At 43.4% G+C, this 22,208-nt stretch overlaps 1 protein-coding gene across 1 annotated transcript in view; it reads right to left on the bottom strand.

The window, feature by feature from the left end:
• The window catches only part of COL9A1 (collagen type IX alpha 1 chain), a 214,945-nt gene that overhangs the window by 45,781 nt on the left and 146,956 nt on the right, over nucleotides 1-22,208 (bottom strand). Inside the window, exons 26-28 of the mRNA XM_069726644.1 lie at nucleotides 4,543-4,587; nucleotides 2,873-2,926; nucleotides 2,625-2,678 (exon numbers count right to left, since the gene is read on the bottom strand). Coding sequence (XP_069582745.1) covers nucleotides 2,625-2,678; nucleotides 2,873-2,926; nucleotides 4,543-4,587 — 153 coding nt within the window. The remainder of the gene's footprint in view (nucleotides 1-2,624; nucleotides 2,679-2,872; nucleotides 2,927-4,542; nucleotides 4,588-22,208) is intronic.

Raw genomic sequence — 22,208 nt, 5'->3', positions numbered from 1 at the left:
CTCCCATAGTTGAGGTCCACCTATGATGTAAATTACAGACGCCTCTCATCTTTTTAAGTGGTGGAACTTGCACTATTGCTGACTGACTAAATACTTTTTTGCCCCACTGTATACATATATATATATACATATATATATATATATATATATATATATATATATATATATATATATATATATATATATATATATAACGAAACCCGACTTTTAAGTAGAGATCGCCGACCGCCGACCCGATCCAAGAGTGGGATCGGGTCGGGTTTCACGAAACCCGACTTTGCTAAAAGTTGGCGACTTTTGAAAAGTGCCGATCTGTTTCGCTCAACCCTAGTTATAATGGTAGCTACTACGATATGCACACAATTTACAATACATTTTTACTTTCCTTTACACAGGAGTTCAGACAGGTCTTGACTTTATGCAAACAGTTATGCTTAAAAGATTACATAACCTGGCAAAATTATTGCATTCTCTGCCTTTTTTCAGAGAATATGAATGATAACACCAAAACTTTTCTCCACTCATGGTTAGTGGTTGGGTGAAGCTATTTATTGTCAAACTATTTTGTTTTCTCTTTTTAAATCATAATGACAACCCAAAACATCCAAGTGACCCTGATCAAAAGTTCACATACCCTGGTGATTTTGGCCTGATAACATGCACAGAAGTTGACACAAATGGGTTTGAATGGCTACTAAAGGTAACATCCTCACCTGTGACCTATTTGCTTGTAATTAGTGTGTGTGCATAAAAGCTTAATGAGTTTCTGGGATCCAGACAGACTCTTGCATCTTTCATCCAGCCACTGACATTTCTGGATTGTGAGTCATGGGAGAGCAAAAGAATTGTCAACAGATCTAAGGGAAAAGGTAGTTGAACTGTATAAAACAGGAAAGGGATACAAAAAGATATCCAAGGAATTGATAATGCCAGTCAGCAGCGTTCATACCGTTATTAACAAATGGAAAATCAGGGGCTCTGTAAAAACAAAACCACGGTCAGGTAGATCAACAAAAATGTCGTCCACAACTTCCAGGAAAATTGTTCGGTATGCAAAGAAAAACCCACAAATAACATCATCTGAAATACTGGACTCTCTGAAAACTAGCTGTGTGGCTGTTTCAAGATGCACAATAAGGAGGCACTTAAAGAAAAATGGGCTGCATGGTCGAGTTGCCAGAAGAAAGCCATTACTGCGCAAATGCCACAAAGTATCTTGCTTACAATACACAAAACAGCTCAGAGACAAGACTCTAAACTTCTGGAGAGAGGTAATTTGGAGTGATGAGATCAAAATTGAACTTTTTAGCCACAATCATAAACGTTGCATTTGGCGGGAAGTCAACAAGGCCTATGGTGAAAGGAACACCATTCCTACTGTAAAGCACAGAGGTGGATCGCTAATGTTTTAGGGATGTGTGCGCTACAAAGGTACAGGAAACTGGCTCAAAGTTGAAGGAAAGATGAATCCAGCACGTTATCAGCAAATACTCGAGGCAAATTTGCACTCATCAGCTCGGAAGCTGGGCATGGGACGTACATGGACGTTCCAACATGACAACGATCCAAGGCCAAGTCAACCTGTCATTGGCTACAGTAGAACAAAGTGAAGGTTCTGGAATGGCCATCTCAGTCTCCTGACCTCAATATCATTGAGCCACTCTGGGAAGATCTCAAGCGCACAGTTCATTCTAGACAGCCCAGGAATTTACAGGAACTGGAGGCTTTTTGCCCCGAAGAGTGGGCAGCTTTACCATCTGAGAAAATAAAGAACCTCATCCACCACTACCACAAAAGACTTCAAGCTGTCATTGATGTTAGAGGGGGCAATACACGGTATTAAGAAATAGGGTATGTAAAGTTTTGATCAGGGTCATTTGGATGTTTTGGGTTGTCATTATGATTTAAAACTGTCCTCCATGTTATTCTCTCCCTCACAGACTGTCCTCCACGTTATTCTCTCCCTCACAGACTGTCCTCCACGTTATTCTCTCCCTCACAGACTGTCCTCCATGTTATTCTCTCCCTCACAGACTGTCCTCCATGTTATTCTCTCCCTCACAGACTGTCCTCCACGTTATTCTCTCCCTCACAGACGGTCCTCCACGTTATTCTCTCCCTCACAGACTGTCCTCCATGTTATTCTCTCCCTCACAGACTGTCCTTCATGTTATTCTCATTCTAGTATATGTACTGTATGTAGTTTATTTATGAACGCTGATTGGCCAAGGCCGGCTGGGAGAGACCAATCAGCGACGCGGGATTTCGGTTACAGACAAACAGACCCTTAGACAATTATATATATAGATTAACTCTAACAGAAATTTGACATTTAAACACAAAAAGAAAGATTAGTGCTCTACTATAGGTTCTTGGTCAGTAGTCCTCTAGAATCTTGGACACTTTCCATATTTGATATCCTATAACTCCTGGTACTAAACACAAAATAACTTTGGATTCTCTCAAATCTGCTTCTTTAATTCTCAGTGCAAATTATAAGATTTTTTATTGAAATTTTTGGAAGAAGTGTTAACAATAGTCTACAGGCTGACCTTTGGGGAACATCTACCTAAAAGTCAATGTTGTGTAAAATAACTGAATGATCTCTAAGATTGTTTACTTACTGAAGGTCCAACAGGTCCTCTTGGGCCGACTTCTCCTTGAGGTCCTTGATCACCCTATATAGATATAAACAGATGGTCATCAGCTTTGTATGTTCAAAAATGAGTCCCACTTTAAAAATGCTTGAGCACATGCATTTTGGGGGATTAATTTCTTATAGATATTAATAACTGAGGATCTTATTTTCTTGTGCTGGTATGAGGTGACTGACAAATAAAAAAACATTACAGAAAACTAAATTAAATCTTACAGGTTTACCAGATTTCCCCATTAATCCAGCTACACCCGGAGAACCAGAGTTTCCCTAAAAAATAAGAGAAAAATAAGAGAGTTAGGAATCTGAAGCATCAATACTATGTGAGCATACATTTAGAAAAATAAACTATACCCTTAAGAACATTCCAGGCAAGATAGCACATTTGGGACAGACATACATAAAATAGAAGATTTGTGGAAAATCCCCGCAAAATAAACAGAATCTAGTAACTGGGGGTAAAGTACATTGCAGCCTGACAGATTTAATATCATTTATGGCAAACATTTGTGCAAATTATAGTTCAAGTCTACAACAGGTCATGGCTGGCATAGATTTGAATTTCTTGCGCATGCAGAGCAAGATATGCACCTAGTTTATCAAGATGCATACGTATTATACAATAAACAGCTTTGCATAAAAATGCAAGTTTAAAGGGTTTATCCAGGACTGTTTCATTTTTTTTCTTCGGTAGGTAGTTGCTAACACCTGCCTATTATGCTAAGAGCCCATCTCTGCTGGGACAGAACAATCACTGAGCCACTCCTGCCGGCAATTCTGTGGCTTCCGCTCGCTGACATCACATCGACACAGCAGCGGTTTTTCTTCCACTGCTCTGATGATGGGGGATGACTGCCGATGTCATGCTCATTGACAGCTGGCTTCCTGCTGCCTAACCTCAGAAAGCCAGCTATCGATCATCATGACTTCGGCAGTCACACCCCGCCATTAGAGCAGAGTGGAAGAGGAAGAGCTGCTCTGTTGATGTGAAGCAGCTACGTTTTTGGCAGGAGCGGCAGTTGACTGCTGAGTCCGCAACTGGTAGAACAGGCATGTAGTTGCCTCCGTTAACAAATGTTAGTTTATAGGCTCATAGTTAAAAAAAAAAGTTATGGACAACTTCTTTAATAAATTCCCCCTAAGGAATTTGACCATGTGTGTATATATAAAACTATGCCATACAGAACTCAATATGTCAGCATTACAGTGCCTATGACTCTGTAGCATGTTGTAGGGACACCATGTGCCTCCATACAGCCTCCACATGTAATCAGGTTGGTTATGTGTATGAGCCCTAGAACTGACCTATACCATTCTCTTAAATAAAGCACGAGTCTCACCTACAAATATATCATGGATACAATTCTCAAGGATACTCTTTAGTTACTACTCCTACAGTTTGTCATTCAACTTTGACTACATAGTGTCTGTGGGGAAATGAAGTTACTACCTGGCTGAGAATCTGATCAAGACTAAGAGTTGTTTGCCGAAATCAAAAATCAAATTGCAATTTACAGACACGCGTAATCACCTCATATTGCTTCTCTCTATAAAAAATACATTTTTGCTGGAAAAGCCAATCAGCTTCACATGTTAAAAAATAACATTACTCAGACTGGATGAATACATTATATTTTTTAACTCTGCCTGCAGACACGTATAATGTAGCCATTGAGAAAAATTATTCAGAGTCATTAACCCAAATGATTAAACATCTTTATAATGCCCAAATCATTTCTAGCTAATAAACTATCAAAAACAGACAAATTAAATGTGTAGTACACATTGCCAAAAATAACAGTTGTAACATACAAAATGTAAGGTGAAAAAAACCTTTAAAATGGCATTTAAAAAAACATCAAGACTAGTTATAGAGACATTGTTACCTTCTCTCCAGCTACTCCTTTTGCTCCTGGACTGCCTGGTAAACCCTATAAATACAAAGTTAAAACCAAAATGACATTTTATACTTAATATGTTAATATGGGATTTAAAAAACACCAGAAAAAAACAAGCATACTTGGAGAAGGATAAGAATTAATAAGGATATGCTTAGTAGTAAGCAGTAATAAGGATATTACTAAGGATATTACTAAGGATATACATTGCAATTCAATATTTTTTTAAGTTAGGAAACAAGTAAGTTGATTTGAGTTGTAACCTAGAAGATATCAGGACAACTTTGAGCTCATTTCTATGGGGGATGACAGGCATCTTGTGGTGCCTTAGATGGATGAGCATTGATGCAATGTTTTGAATAGACTCGAGTGGGAACATATGGCTTATTAGGAAGGCAAATAGGAACATTTTGCAGCGGTTGAAGTGAGACATGATGAGTGGCTTTAATTATAATCTTAGAACAGATTCTAACATTGTTCTACAAGCATGGATGACAGAGAGCAAAGATGAATGAAAAAGTGATAGATGACTTTTTATGACATTTATTGTCCGATAGTCATAATACGTAAGAGCAGGATTGAAGAACGCAGTCTGTAATTGAGCTCGGCTCTTATCATTGAGAGTGAACATGTGTGTTGCTAGAAGAGCAGAACTAGTAACTTTTTCTTTCTGTTGCTTTAGATGTGAACTGCTAGTTAAATATTAGTCAAGTCTGCTAGTCAAGTCATTACTTGTTTCCAAGAGGTTTTACACAGTTAGAATAGCCTTCTGCCATTATCTTACTTAATCATCAGGATTTACATCAGTTTACAGCAAGAACAACATAGTCTCTGTCGCTTAATTTTATTCTACACTTTATAGGAACCCAAAGCCATACATGAGGGACCCAATTATAGTCAATAAGTTGTCCCATGATTCATCGCATCCCTCGTAGCTGTCATGGTCTCAGTATACACAGAAAGCATGGTGCTGGTACAGAACAGAACAAAAACTTAGAAAGCTACTTTGGACCTATTTAAAGGGAATCTATCAGCAGGTGCTTGCAATTTAATCTGAGAGCAGCATGAGGTAGGGCGGAAAAACACTGATTTCAGAGATTTGTCACTTATTAGGTTGTTTCAACACACTGAGTGATTTATCAGCAGGAGATTAAAACTACAGGACTACAGCTCATGTGACTCCTGGTCCAGCCACGCCACCAGCACTGATTCCCAGCTCACTGTCAATATACAATGCACACAGAAAGCTGAGGCATGTTGCGGGGTTAGCTTTTGAGCTATGGTACATGCTATATCTAACTATGCACTATCACTACTCCTGCATTCAGTAATCTAAGTGACGCATCGTTGGGATCAGAGTCACTTTCCTACATTATGCTGCTCAGATGAGGTAACAAAAACCTGGTGACCGATTCCCTTTAATATAAATCTTGATGATAAGTACAACTGAGGCCTCATTCTGACATTTGCTTTATTATTGTTTTTTTGGTAGGGGAGATAATTTTCCTAAGTGAAAAAGTGACTGATCTTCATCAGTCTAATGAATATGTTTGGTGTGTATTTTGTCAGTGTGGCAGCTTTTACCATCATTTTTTTTCTGATCTGCAAAAAACAAGCTATGAAAGATTCCAAGCCTTTGCTATCAAATAGTGACTTCTCACACATTTCTCTAGGATGACTTTCATGACCTGTCTGAGTCTTTCACTTCAATAGGTAAGATTCATCAGTGGTTCAAAATTAAAAAAAACGGTCATGTCTCTGTTTTGCTTATTTTGCAGGCCACTATATCTGCAAGAAAACTTAGACACGTGGATAGCCCCATAAACTATAATGGAAATGTGTTCTAGCTGTGAAAAACTCAGATAAACTTGTACATGATGAACAGACATCTGCATGATCCTTTAGAGGATTTTGTGTTTTGTCCATAAACATCACGCTGCACATAGTCTGTGAGGAACCATAATTGAACATTTCTCCTCTTCAATCAAGGAGGAGATAGAGTCAGTATCAGAATAAGGCATATAACGAGGATGAGTGCAATCCAATAAAAAAATCAGACTGCACTTGGACCAACATTATTCAATGATGTATTCGTCATGAGAAAAAAAAAATCGGGGCATGTTTTGACTTAACTCCAAAATTGGACAGTGCAGGAAAAAAATTGCAAGCCGTAACATAGTAACATAGTAACATAGTTAGTAAGGCCGAAAAAAGACATTTGTCCATCCAGTTCAGCCTATATTCCATCATAATAAATCCCCAGATCTACGTCCTTCTACAGAACCTAATAATTGTATGATACAATATTGTTCTGCTACAGGAAGACATCCAGGCCTCTCTTGAACCCCTCGACTGAGTTTGCCATCACCACCTCCTCAGGCAAGCAATTCCAGATTCTCACTGCCCTAACAGTAAAGAATCCTCTTCTATGTTGGTGGAAAAACCTTCTCTCCTCCAGACGCAAAGAATGCCCCCTTGTGCCCGTCACCTTCCTTGGTATAAACAGATCCTCAGCGAGATATTTGTATTGTCCCCTTATATACTTATACATGGTTATTAGATCGCCCCTCAGTCGTCTTTTTTCTAGACTAAATAATCCTAATTTCGCTAATCTATCTGGGTATTGTAGTTCTCCCATCCCCTTTATTAATTTTGTTGCCCTCCTTTGTACTCTCTCTAGTTCCATTATATCCTTCCTGAGCACCGGTGCCCAAAACTGGACACAGTACTCCATGTGCGGTCTAACTAGGGATTTGTACAGAGGCAGTATAATGCTCTCATCATGTGTATCCAGACCTCTTTTAATGCACCCCATGATCCTGTTTGCCTTGGCAGCTGCTGCCTGGCACTGGCTGCTCCAGGTAAGTTTATCATTAACTAGGATCCCCAAGTCCTTCTCCCTGTCAGATTTACCCAGTGGTTTCCCATTCAGTGTGTAATGGTGATATTGATTCCTTCTTCCCATGTGTATAACCTGGTATGTCATCTGATTATTATGGATACACTAGATGGTAGCCCGATTCTAACGCATCGGGTATTCTAGAATATGTATGTAGTTTATTTATGAAGATTTTCGAATAATACATTGAATACACAGGATTCGGCTGGCCGGGCACAACCAATTAGCGAAGCGTGGTTCAAATCCCACGGCAATTCGCGACCGGACTGCACCTGTCGCTGATTGTTCGCGGCAGACCACGTAATATATAGCACAGCACTCGTAGTGTATAACACAGCCCGCATAGTGTATAACACAGCCCACATAATGTATAACACAACCCACGTAGTGTTTAACACAGTCCACGTAGTGTATAACACAGCCCACGTAGTGTATAACACAGCCCACGTAGTGTATAACACAACACACGTAGTGTTTAACACAGCCCACATAGTATACAGCACAGCCACGTAGTATATAACACAGCCTACATAGTATATAGCACAGCCACGTAGTATATTGCACAGCCACGTAGTATATTGCACAGCCACATAGTATATTGCACAGCCATGTAGTGTATTGCACAGCCCACGTAGTATATTGCACAGCCCACGTACTATATTGCACAGCCCACGTACTATATTGCACAGCCCACGTAGTACAGGTATATGAAAAGTTTGGGCACCCCTATTAATCTTAAGCTTAATGTTTTATAAAAATTGTTTCTTTTGCAACAGCTATTTCAGTTTCATATATCTAATAACGGTTGGACACAGTAATGTTTTTGCCTTGAAATGAGGTTTACTGTACTAACAGAAAATGTGCAATCTGCATTCAAACAAAATTTGACAGGTGCATAAGTATGGGAACCCTCATAATTTTCTTGTTTTAAATACTCCTACCTACTTTTTACTGACTTACTAAAGCACTTTTTTTTTGTTTTCTAACCTCATGTAGCTTTGAACTTCATAGCCAGGTGTATGCAATCATGAGAAAAGCTACTTAAAGTGGCCACTTACAAGTTGTTATCCTGTTTGAATCTCCTCTGAAGAGTGGCATCATGGGCTCCTGAAAACAACTGTCTAATGATCTGAAAACAAAGATTATTCAACATAGTTGTTCAGGGGAAGGATACAAAAAGCTGTCTCAGAGATTTAACCTGTCAATTTCCACTCTGAGGAACATAGTAAGGAAATGGAAGAACACAGGTACAGTTCTTGTTAAGGCCAGAAGTGGCAGGCCAAGAAAAACATCAGAAAGGCAGAGAAGAAGAATGGTGAGATCAGTCAAGGACAATCCTCAGACCACCTCCAGAGAGCTGCAGAATCAACTTGCTGCAGATGGTGTCACTGTGCATCGGTCAACTATACAACGCACTTTGCACAAGGAGAAGCTGTATGGGAGAGTGATGCGAAAGAAGCAGTTTCTGCAAGCACGCCACAAACAAAGTCGGCTGAGGTATGCAAAAGCACATTTGGAGAAGCCAATCTCTTTTTGGAAGAAGGTCCTGTGGACTGATGAAACCAAGATTAAGTTGTTTGGTCATACAAAAAGGCGTTATGCATGGTGGCCAAAAAACACAGCATTCCAAGAAAAACACTTGCTACCCACAGTAAAATTTGGTGGAGGTTCAATCATGCTTTGGGGCTGTATGGCCAATGCCGGCACAGGGAATCTTGTTAAAGTTGAGGGACACATGGATTCCTCTCAGTATCAGCAGATTCTTGACAATAATGTTCATGGATCAGTGACAAAGTTGAAGTTACACAGGGGATGGATCTTTCAGCAAGACAATGATCCAAAACACTGCTCCAAATCTACTCAGGCATTCATGCAGAGGAACAATTACACTGTTCTGGAATGGCCATCCCAGTCCCCAGACCTGAATATCATTGAACATCTGTGGGATCATTTGAAGAGGGCTGTCCATGCTCGGCGACCATCAAACTTAACTGAACTGGAATTGTTTTGTAAAGAGGAATGGTCAAAAATACCTTCATCCAGGATCCAGGAACTCATTAAAAGCTACAGGAAGCGACTAGAGGCTGTTATTTTTGCAAAAGGAGGATCTACTAAATATTAATGTCACTTTTCTGGTGGGGTGCCCATACTTATGAACCTGTCAAATTTTGTTTGAATGCAGATTGCACATTTTCTGTTAGTACAATAAACCTCATTTCAAGGCAGAAACATTACTGTGTCCAACAGTTATTAGATATATGAAACTGAAATAGCTGTTGCAAAAAAAAAGTTTTATAAAACATTAAGCTTAAGATTAATAGGGGTGCCCAAACTTTTTCATAGAACTGTATATTGCACAGCCCACGTAGTATATTGCACAGCCCACGTAGTGTATTGCACAGCCCATGTAGTGTATTGCACAGCCCACGTAGTTTTTTGCACAGCCATGTAGTTTGTTGCACAGCCATGTAGTTTGTTGCACAGCCACGTAGTATATTGCACAGCCCACTTAGTATATAACACAGCCACACAGTATATTGCACAGCCCATGTAGTATATTGCACAGCCACGCAGTATATAGCACAGCCACGTAGTATATTGCACAGCCCACGCAGTATATTGCACAGCCAACGTAATACATAGCACAGCCCACATAGTATATAGCAATGTGGCCATCATATCCCTGTAAAAAAAAGAAATAAATTAAAAAATAGTTATATACTCACCTTCCGACGGTCCCCGGATCCAGGCGTGGCATTTACCAATGCTCCTTGCGACGCTCCGGTCCCAAGAGTGCATTGCGGTTTTGCGAGATGATGATGTAGCGGTCTCGTGAGACCGCACGTCATCATCTCGCGAGATCGCAATGCATGGAGCGGTCACCAGAGAGTCGCGAGGAGCGGGAAAGGCCTGTTCTGGATACTGGGGGCCGATGGACGGTGAGTATATAACTATTTTTTATTTTTTTTATTATTTTTAACATTAGGTCTTTTTACTATTGATGCTGCACAGGCAGCATCAATAGTAAAAAGTTGGTCACACAGGGTTAATAGCAGCGTTAACGGACTGCATTCCACTGCGGCATAACGCGGTCCGTTAACGCTGCCATTAACCCTGTATGAGCGCTGACTGGAGGGGATTGTAATGTCTATTGTCTGTACAAGTACCCTCTATAATTTGTAAAGCGCTGCGGAATATGTTGGCGCTAGATAAATAAAATTATTATTATTATATTATGGAGCGGGCACTGACGGCTGGGGAGTAGGGAGGGACTAATTCTCGGCCGGACTGTGCTTGTCGCGACGAGGGATTTCCAGGACAGACAGACAGACAGACAGACGGAAGTGACCCTTAGACAATCATATAGTAGATTACAATTCTGTCACATAGGAAACTGTAAATGGTCCTGTAAATGACAGCAGACGGATGATAAGTGAGAAAAAAAATCATCCAACTGTTCTGCTTGAGAAGGGAAACAATTTTTTTATATGCTAATGTTGGCATACCCTAAAACTGGATTTATGTAGTATGGATTCCATGAATCAGTCCGAAGCAAAAGCCAAGCTTTCGATTTTGCGATCTCTTCAAGAGGTTTTTTTTTTTTTTTTTAAGTATAGTATTTGCCTTATCATGAAGCCATATCTATGTGGTCATATGGCCTATGTCATCCCACCAAAGCACAAAATGAAGCATGAGGATTTGGGTGGCTTGAAAAATCCCCCACTAGATCCTTGATTTCCAATATTGCATGTGTTTTTCTCTATTCGTATCAATCTTGATCATTACATCTTTGTCATGCAAGTAAATAAATAAAAATAGGTATGTTGCAGATATCGTTGGCTTACACATCCTCTGAAGCTATTCTGTGGAAACCACTGTCTAAAGAATACTTCCATCACACTAAATTACCAATGTGTTTACTCATTACCATCCGTAGTTCAAAAAATAATGAATACGGAATTGAAGTCTTTCTTATGGATGTCTATATCTTGCAACCTATACAATAGCTGCCAACTGGACCTCTGTCAGGGGAGGAGGGTAATTATCTCGTGTGAGATGCCTACACTTGGAAGTGATGAGGAGAAAGAAGCAGGTGGTCATTATTTCTCCGTGAAAATTACGCCACAACCACCTGTCAAAGTATTAAGGTTTTGTTGTAGATGGCGATTATGATCTCTATTAGTGCAAAGTACGTGATAATTTATAGGATGCTTAAATCACAGAGCACAAGGCTCTTAGAAAGTGTCATCAGAAAATAACCTAACATTTAAATTATAAATTTAAAAAATTATAATGTCTTTTTTTTGCATATTATTATTTGTATTATAAAAATGAGACATCTAATCATTTACGCACTGGCGACTAAGCTGAACACTAGTCTCTTGCTTCCTGCTCTGTATAGATGACTGTTCAGCAGGCATCATTATTACAGGCAGGATTACAATGACCTTTCACAGTAGGTGATAACAGTCTCCCTCTTCACAATGACCTTTACTTATCAGAGTACGCCTATAAAAATTTCCGAATTAGTCAATGCGCCTGAGCCAGTCTTTCACCACTTGTCTGTTTGGCTACTGAAAAGTAATCTGTACAAAATAGTCTTAAGGTGCCGTCACACTGAGCGACGCTGCAGCGATACCGACAACGATCCGGATCGCTGCAGCGTCGCTGTTTGGTCGCTGGAGAGCTGTCACACAGACAGCTCTCCAGCGACCAACGATCCCGAGGTCCCCGGTAACCAGGGTAAACATCGGGTTACTAAGCGCAGGGCCGCGCTTAGTAACCCGATGTTTACCCTGGTTACTATCCTAAAAAGTAAAAAAACAAACGCTACATACTTACCTACCGCTGTCTGTCCTCGGCGCTCTGCTTCTCTGGTCTGGCTGTGAGCGCCGGGCAGCCGGAAAGCAGAGTGGTGACGTCACCGCTCTGCTTTCCGGCCGCTGTGCTCACAGCCAGACCAGAGAAGCAGAGCGCCGAGGACAGACAGCGGTAGGTAAGTATGTAGCGGTTGTTTTTTTACTTTAACGATGGTAACCAGGGTAAACATCGGGTTACTAAGCGCGGCCCTGCGCTTAGTTACCCGATGTTTACCCTGATTACCAGCGAAGACATCGCTGAATCGGTGTCACACACGCCGATTCAGCGATGTCTACGGGGAGTCCAGCGACCAAATAAAGTTCTGGACTTTCTTCCCCGACCAGCGACAGCACAGCAGGGGTCTGATCGCTGCTGCCTGTCACACTGGACGATATCGCTAGCGAGGACGCTGCAACGTCACGGATCGCTAGCGATATCGTCTAGTGTGACGGTACCTTTAGGCTATGTGCACACAGCATCATTTTCAGGTGTATTTCACCCGAAATCCACCTGAAAAAGTGTCACAAACTTTCCCATAAAATGAGCAAAAGGCACAACATAGTCAAAACGACATTGCTATGACTATTTTTCATCTTATGAGTAGAAAAGATACCATGGCATATCCATTGAGTCCGATGGTATCTTTTCTACTCATGTTGGACCTCAAGCTTCTGTTCATGTTGGATTCATGTGGGCATTCGACCCACCGTCTAGTGTCCACCATACTTACTTGATTATTCTCCATCCTATATCATGTCCTTAACTGATTCAATGTTTGGAAACTCTGATGTGGTTAAAAAAAAATGACATGCTCATCCTCTGGGGAAAGAACGATGACAAAACCTCCAGCGAAGCCGCTTCAGGAAAATGACTGCCAGACGTTTTCCTGAAGCAGCCTTGAAAAACTTGGTGGCTGCACTTTTCGCCTAAAAAAATGCCATGTGCACCATGCCATAATGATGAGTGAAAAATTGCACATAAAAATATATAATCAGTGTTAAAAAAAATACAGTCCACCACAAAAAAAAAAAGCATCCGAGGACGTGAAACAGCTGTTACTGCACATTTGTCTCCCATACATGATATCCTGTATGCACCATATGTAGAGAAATGGAAATCTCGGTTCTGGTCCGATGGGCGTCGCGGTCCGATCTGGGAACTCCCATCTTCTTACGATGACATCCTATTCTTGTATTCATGCTGCGACTCCGGCACAGGCGTACTTTGTCTGCCCTGTTGAGGGTAGAGCAAAGTACTGCAGTGTGCAGGCGCCGGGTAAGGTCAGAGAGGCTCGGCACCGCGGTACTGCAGTACTTTGCTCTGCCCTCAACTGGGCAGACAAAGTACGCCTGCGCCAGAGCCGCAGCATGAATACAAGAAGAGGACATCATCGTAAGAAGATGGGAGGCCCCAGACCGGACCGCGATGCCAATCGGACCAGTACCGGACCGGGACCGCCCCTGGGTGAGTATAATCTAACCTCTTTTTCTCATCTTTCAGGTTACATTGGGGGCTTATCTACAGCATTGCAGAATGCTGTAGATAAGCTCCTGATGCTGGTGGGCTTAGCTCACCTTTGATTTTGGGGGTGACAGGTTCCCTTTAAATGGTCTTGTATGGTAACATCGTTTAGATGATGTATCTATGTGATAGATTATCAAAATGAGATTATTGGAGGTCCGAGTCCAGGCAGACCCCACTGAATAGCTGTTATTTGCTCCATCTATGGCCAGATGTAAGCACAGCACAGCTTCATTGGATGTACAGTGGCCACTGCCGAGTACAGGTTTACATCTCCATCCTATTCTACTGAATGGGATCTGTTCTACAGTATCTGGCAGAGGATATTACACGGTGAATTACTAGAGCTCTGCATTACTGGTGAATTACTCCTCTCTGCAGCTCTGTTCCTTGTGTTTACATCCGGCCACTGCCAAGCAGATAACAGCTGATCAATGAAGGTGCCGGGTGATGGACCTCCACCAATCTCATATTGATGACCTATCCATGGGATAAGTTATTAATGTGGTGTGACTGGACAACCCCTCTAAATGTGTAAATTAGTTTTATTTTTATGCTGTAGAAATCACATGTTATTGATCAGGTATGTTCCATTTGCACTAGCATTTAAGGCTAGTTCAAAACTCTTCTAAACACAAAGAAAATACAACTTCTAACTTCAACTTCATAAATCAAGAAAAGAATAACAAAGTACTGTATATAAAGTGAGAATTTTCTTTACTATTAGGTTAATATTTAAGTAGATTTTACTTTTTAAAGGGAATCTGTTAGCAGGTTTTTGCTGTTTAATCTGAGGACAGCATGATGTAGCGCAGGGGTGTCAAACTGCATTCCTCGAGGGCTGCAAACAGGTCATGTTTTCAGGATTTCCTTGTACTGCACAGGTGATAATTTAATCACCTACACACATAAAGATTGCAGCACCTTGTGCAATGCAAAGGAAATCTTGAAAAACACGCATGGTTTGCGGCCCTCGAGGAATGCAGTTTGACACCCCTGATGTTGCGGCTGAGACAATGATTTCAGCAATGTGTCACTTATTAGACTATGTGCTCTTGTTTCGATATAATGAGTGTTTTATCAGCGGGAGATTATCCCAGCCCAGTCTACAGCGTGTGTGCCTCCTAGACCAACCACACCACCAGCACTGATTGCAGCTCACTGTCAATTGACAATGTACACAAAAACCGTGGTGTGGGCAGGGACAGCTTTTTGAGCTCTGCTACATGCTACATCTAAGAATTCTGATTGTGTCAGAACCGCTGCACCCAGTCAACTATACCTCCCAACCGTCCCAAAACCAGCGGGACTGTCCCGATTTTGACAGTCAGCCCCACGATCCCAGGCGGGACATTAGTTGTCCCACAGTGGTTGGAAGGTGTGCTGCAATATCAGGCGGTCAGCCTCATCCCCACAAATGCAGAGCGGCCTGAGCACAGCACACCACATATTGACTGCTCCGTGCGCACAGGACCTGTGATGAAGTCACAGCAAGGGAGGAGTCAGGGGTCACATGATCAGGACCTCCGTGGATTGCAGGACTCGGCTGTGCTGGACCGGTTACCATCTTGCCATGGTGCTGCTGGATGAGGTAAGCTGCCTGTTATGTGTGAGGTCAGGAGGTGTTTACAGTGTGGATGTAGCAGAGCCATGTGTGTACGAGGTGTATGGAGCAGAGCCATGCATGTATGAAGTGTATGGAGCGGAGCTAAATGTGTACGAGGTGTACGGAGCGGAGCCGTGTGTGTATGAGGTGTATGGAGCGGAGCTGAATGTGTACGAGGTGTACGGAGCAGAGCCGTGTGTGTATGAGGTGGATGGAGTGGAGCTGAATGTGTTCGAGGTGTACGGAGCGGTGCCGTGTGTGTATGAGGTGTACGGAGCGGAGCCGTGTGTGTATGAAGTGTATGGAGCGGAGCTGAATGTGTACAAAGTGCACGGAGCAGATCAGTGTGTGTATGAGGTGTATGGAGCGGAGCTGAGTGTGTACGAGGTGTACGGAGCGGAGTTGAATGTGTACGAGGTGTACGGAGCGGAGCCGTGTGTGTATGAGGTGTATGGAGCAGAGCTGAATGTGTATGAGGTGTATGGAGCGGAGCTGAATGTGTACAGGGTGTACGGAGCAGAGCAGAGTGTGTATGAGGTGTATGGAGCGGAGCTAAATGTGTACGAGATGTATGGAGCGGAGCTGAATGTGTACAAGGTGTACGGAGCGGAGCCGTGTGTGTATGAGGTGTATGGAGCGGAGCTAAAAGTGTACGAGGTGTATGGAGCGGAGCTGAATGTGTACGAGGTGTACAAAGCAGAGCCATGTGTGTATGAGGTGTATGGAGTGGAGCTGAATGTGTACGAGGTGTATGGAGCAGAGCTGAATGTGTACGAGGTCTATGGAGCAGAGCTGAATGTGTACGAGGTGTACGAGGTGTACGACGCGGAGCCGTGTGTATGGAGCATAGCTGAATGTGTACGATGTGTATGGAGCGGAGCTGAATGTGTACGAGGTGTACAGAACAGAGCCGTGTGTGTATGAGGTGTATGGAGCAGAGCTAAATGTGTACGATGTGTATGGAGCGGAGTTGAATGTGTACGAGGTGTACAGAACAGAGCCGTATGTGTATGAGGTGTATGGAGCAGAGCTAAATGTGTACGATGTGTATGGAGCGGAGCTGAATGTGTACGAGGTGTATGGAGCGGAGCTGAATGTGTAAGAAGCGTATGGAGCAGAGCTGAATGTGTACGAGGGGTATGGAGCAGAGCTGAATGTGTATGAGGTGTACGGAGCGGACCTGAATGTGTACTAGGTGTACGGAGCGGAGCCGTGTGTGTATGAGGTGTATGGAGCGGAGCTGAATGTGTATGAGGTGTACGGAGCAGAGCCGTGTGTGTATGAGGTGTATGGAGCAGAGCTGAATGTGTACGAGGTGTATGGAGCGGAGTTAAATGTGTACGAGGTGTACGGAGTGGAGCTGAGTGTGTATGAGGTGTATGGGGCAGAGCTAAATGTGTAAGAGGTGTATGGAGCGGAGCTGAATGTGTACGAGGTGTACAAAGCAGAGCCATGTGTGTACGAGGTGTATGGAGCGGAGCTGAATATGTACAAGGTCTACGGAGCGGAGCTGAATGTGTACGAGGTGTATGGAGCGAAGCTGAATGTGTAAGAGGTCTACGGAGTGGAGCTGAATGTGTACGAGGTGTACGACGCGGAGCCGTGTGTATGGAGCATAGCTGAATGTGTACGAGGTGTATGGAGCGGAGCTGAATGTGTACGAGGTGTACAGAGCAGAGCCGTGTGTGTATGAGGTGTATGGAGCGGAGCTAAATGTGTACGAGGTGTATGGAGCGGAGCTGAATGTGTAAGAAGTGTATGGAGCGGAGCTGAATGTGTATGAGGGGTATGAAGCAGAGCTGAATGTGTATGAGGTGTACGGAGCAGAGCTGAATGTGTACTAGGTGTACGGAGCGGAGCCGTGTGTGTATGAGGTGTATGGAGCGGAGCTGAATGTGTACGAGGTGTATGGAGTGGAGCTGAATGTGTACAAGGTGTACGGAGCGGAGCTGAATGTGTACGAGGTGTACGGAGCAGAGCGGTGTGTGTATGAGGTGTATGGAGCGGAGCTGAATGTTTTCGAGGTGTATGGAGTGGAGCTGAATGTGTACAAGGTGTACGGAGCGCAGCCGTGTGTGTAGGAGTAGCTATGTGTGGCCATTATACGGTACGAAGTATCATGTGCGGCCAATATACAGTATGGAGCATCATGTGTGGTCATTATACAGTATGGAGCATCATGTTCCGTCATTATACAGTATGGAGCATCATGTGCGGCCATTATACAGTATGGAGCATCATGTGTGGTCATTATACAGTATGGAGCATCATGTGCGGTCATTATACAGTATGGAGCATCATGTGCGGTCATTATGCAGTATGGAGGATCATGTGCGGTCATTATACAGTATGGAGCATCATGTGCGGTCATTATACAAGACTTCTCCCGCGCTGCGCCAATCCTCTGGAATGCTCTACCCCAAGATATTAGGACCATCCACAATTTGCATAGTTTTAGGCGCTCGCTCAAAACACATTTGTTCAGAGCGGCCTATCACATTCAGTAATCAAAGTCATGTTATGTTTGTGTGTGTGTAGCCCATTCACTATCTCCATCTATCCCCCACCCCCTGAAGATGGCTGGGCCATAATTGTAAATACATCATTGTAAATAGACACCTGTACTTTGTATCTCCCTCACCTCATTGTAGATTGTAAGCTCTCACGAGCAGGGTTGTCTTATTTCGCTTTAATTATTGTATTGTTAATGTTGTTACTTATGACTGTTGTGTTTGAAACTGTTAAACTGTAAAGCGCTGCGGAATATGTTGGCGCTATATAAATAAAGATTATTATTATTATACAGTATGGAGCATCATGTGCGGTCATTATACAGTATGGAGCATCATGTGCGGTCATTATACAGTATGGAGCATCATGTGCGGCCATTATACAGTATGGAGCATCATGTGCGGCCATTACACAGTATGGAGCATCATGTACGGTCATTATACAGTATGGAGCATCATGTGCGGTCATTATACAGTATGGAGCATCATGTGTGGCCATTATATAGTATGGAGCATCATGTGTGGCCATTATACAGTATGGAGCATCATGTACGGTCATTATACAGTATGGAGCATCATGTGTGGCCATTATACAGTATGGAGCATCATGTTTGGCCATTATACAGTATGGAGCATCATGTGCGGCCATTATATAGTATGGAGCATCATGTGCGGCCATTATACAGTATGGAGCATCATGTGCGGCCATTATACAGTATGGAGCATTATGTGTGGCCATTATACAGTATGGAACATCATGTGCAGCCATTATACAGTATGGAGCATCATGTGCGGCCATTATACAGTATGGAGCATCATGTGCGGTCATTATACAGTATAGAGCATCATGTGCGGTCATTATACAGTATTAAGCATAATGTGGGGCCATTATACAGTATTGAGCATCATGTGTGGCCATTATACAGTATGGAGCACTGTGTGGCCATATTTTTTTGTTTATAATTATTCTTTATGAAACAGTGTGATCAGCAGTGCTAAATGGGTGTGGTTGGGACGTGGATATGGGTGTGACTAGTTATGAATCGGTGTGGTCAGAGGCGTGGCCTAAAATTTGCCGCGACGCGCATTGCGCACCACAAACTTTGTCCCTCTTTCCCATCTTCAAAAGTTGGGAGGTATGAGTTAACTAAGTGACACATCGTTGTCACTTTTCCTACATTTTACTGCTTTAACCCCTTCCCGACCTTTGACGCATATGCTGCGTCATGAAAGTCGGTGCCAATCCGACCTGTGACGCAGCATATGCGTCATGGAGGAATCGCGTTCCTGCACTCCGGGTGAAAGGGTTAACTCCAATTTCACCCGGCCTGCAGGGACAGGAGGAGTTGTACTTTAGCCCAGGGGGGGTGGCTTCACCCATCCCCCCCCCCCCCCCCCGTGGCTACAATCGGTCTGATTGGCTGTTGAAAGTGAAACTGCCATTCAGAGCGATTTGTAATATTTCGCCAAAAAAACTGGTGAAATATTACAATCCAGCCATGGCCGATGCTGCAATAACATCGGCCATGGCTGGAAACACTTATGTGCCCCCACCCCACCGATCGCCCCCCGATCTGTGGTCCGCTCCCCTCCGTCCTGTGCTCCGCTCCTCCGTCCTCCTGCCCGCTCCCCTTGTGCTCCAATCCACCCCCCTGCACTCCGATCCACCCCCCCCGCACTGTGATCCACCCCCCCGTTCTCCGATCCACCCCCCCGTTCTCCGATCCACCCCCCCGTGTTACGATCCACCCCCCCGTGCTCCGACGCCCCCCCGTGCCCTGATCTCCCCCCCCTTATACTTACCTAGCCTCCCGGGGTCCGTCCGTCTTCTTTCCTGGGCGCCGCCATCTTCCAAAATGGCAGGCGCATGCACAGTGCGCCCGCCGAATCGGCCGGCAGATTCGTTCCAGAGTGAATTTTGATCACTGTGATAGGTTTTATCACAGTGATCAAAATAAAAAAACAGTAATTGACACCCCCCCCTTTGTCACCCCCATAGGTAGGGACAAAAATAAAATAAATAATTTTTTTTTTCCCCCCACTAAGGTTGGGGTAAGAACTAGGGTTAGGGGTAGGGTTAGGGGTAGGGTTAGGGTTAGGGTTAGGGTACGGTATGTGTACACGTATTCTGGTCCTCTGCGGATTTTTCCGCAGCGGATTTCATAAATCCGCAGGGCTAAACCGCTGTGGATTTATCGCGGATTTACCGCGGTTTTTCTGCGCATTTCACTGCAGTTTTACAACTGCGATTTTCTATTGGAGCAGTTGTAAAACCGCTGTGGAATCCGCAGAAAGAAGTGACATGCTGCGGAATGTAAACCGCTGCGTTTCCGTGCAGTTTTTCTGCAGCATGTGTACAGCGATTTTTGTTTCCCATAGGTTTACATTGAACTGTAAACTCATGGGAAACTGCTGCGGATCCGCAGCGTTTTCCGCAGCGTGTGCACATACCTTTAGAATTAGGCTATGTGCACACGGTGCGGATTTGGCTGCGGATCCGCAGCAGTGTTCCATCAGGTTTACAGTACCATGTAAACATATGGAAAACCAAATCCGCTGTGCCCATGGTGCGGAAAATACCGCGCGGGAACGCTGCGTTGTATTTTCCGCAGCATGTCAATTCTTTGTGCGGATTCCGCAGCGTTTTACACCTGTTCCTCAATAGGAATCCGCAGGTGAAATCCGGACAAAAAACACTGGAAATCCGCGGTAAATCCGCAGGTAAAACGCAGTGCCTTTTACCCGCGGATTTTTCAAAAATGGTGCTGAAAAATCTCTTACGAATCCGCAACGTTGGCACATAGCCTTAGGGTTAGGGTTGGGTTGGAATTAGGGTTGTGGTTAGGGTTAGGGGTGTGTTGGGGTTAGGGTTGTGATTAGGGTTATGGCTACAGTTGGAATTAGGGTTGTGGTTAGGGGTGTGTTGGGGTTAGGGTTGTGGTTAGGGGTGTGTTGGGGTTAGGGTTGTGATTAGGGTTATGGCTACAGTTGGGATTAGGGTTAGGGGTGTGTTGGGGTTAGTGTTGGAGTTAGAATTGAGGGGTTTCCACTGTTTAGGCACATCAGGAGGTCTCCAAATGCAACATGGCGCCACCATTGATTCCAGCCAATCTTGTATTCAAAAAGTCAAATGGTGCTCCCTCAATTCCGAGCCCTGACGTGTGCCCAAACAGTGGTTTACCCCCACATATGGGGTACCAGCATACTCAGGACAAACTGCGCAACAATTACTGGGGTCCAATTTTCCTGTTGCCCTTGAGAAAATAAAAAATTGCTTGCTAAAACATCATTTTTGAGGAAAGAAAAATGATTTTTTATTTTCACGGCTCTGCGTTGTAAACGTCTGTGAAGCACTTGGGGGTTCAAAGTGCTCACCACATATCTAGATAAGTTCCTTGGGGGGTCTAGTTTACAAAATGGGGTCACTTGTGGGGGGTTTCTACTGTTTAGGCACACCAGGGGCTCTGCAAACGCAACGTGATGTCCGCAGACCATTCCATCAAAGTCTGCATTTCAAAAGTCACTACTTCCCTTCTGAGCCCTGACATGTGCCCAAACAGTGGTTTACCTCCACACATGGGGTATCAGCATACTCAGGAGAAACTGAACAACAACTTTTGGGGTCCAATTTCTCCTGTAACCCTTGGGAAAATAAAAAATTCTGGACTAAAAAATTATTTTTGAGGAAAGAAAACGTATTTATTATTTTCACGGCTCTGCGTTATAAACTTCTGTGAAGCACTTGAGGGTTGAAAGTGCTCACCACACATCTAGATAAGTTCCTTTCGGGGTCTAGTTTCCAAAATGGGGTCACTTGTGTGGGGTTTCTACTGTTCAGCCACATGAGGGGCTCTGCAAACGCAACGTGACGCCCGCAGAGCATTCCATCAAAGTCTGCATTTCAAAACGTCACTACTTCACTTCCGAGCCCCGGCATGTGCCCAAACAGTGGTTTACCCCCACATATGGGGTATCACCGTACTCAGGAGAAACTGGACAACAACTTTTGGGGTCAAATTTCTCCTGTTACCCTTGGGAAAATAAAAAATTTCAGGCTAAAAAATCATTTTTGAGAAAAGAAAAATTATTTTTTATTTTCATGGCTCTGCGTTATAAACTTCTGTGAAGCACTTGAGGGTTCAAAGTGCTCACCACACATCTAGATTAGTTCCTTTGGGGGTCTAGTTTCCAAAATGGGGTCATTTGTGGGGGATCTCTAATGTTTAGGCACATAGGAGCTCTCCAAAAGCGACATGGT

The sequence above is a fragment of the Ranitomeya imitator genome, chromosome 5 (genome assembly GCF_032444005.1).
Source record: "Ranitomeya imitator isolate aRanImi1 chromosome 5, aRanImi1.pri, whole genome shotgun sequence".
Lineage (NCBI taxonomy): Eukaryota > Metazoa > Chordata > Amphibia > Anura > Dendrobatidae > Ranitomeya > Ranitomeya imitator.
The sequence above is the reverse complement of the archived record's forward strand: the minus strand, read 5'-3'. Positions and strand labels throughout refer to the sequence as shown.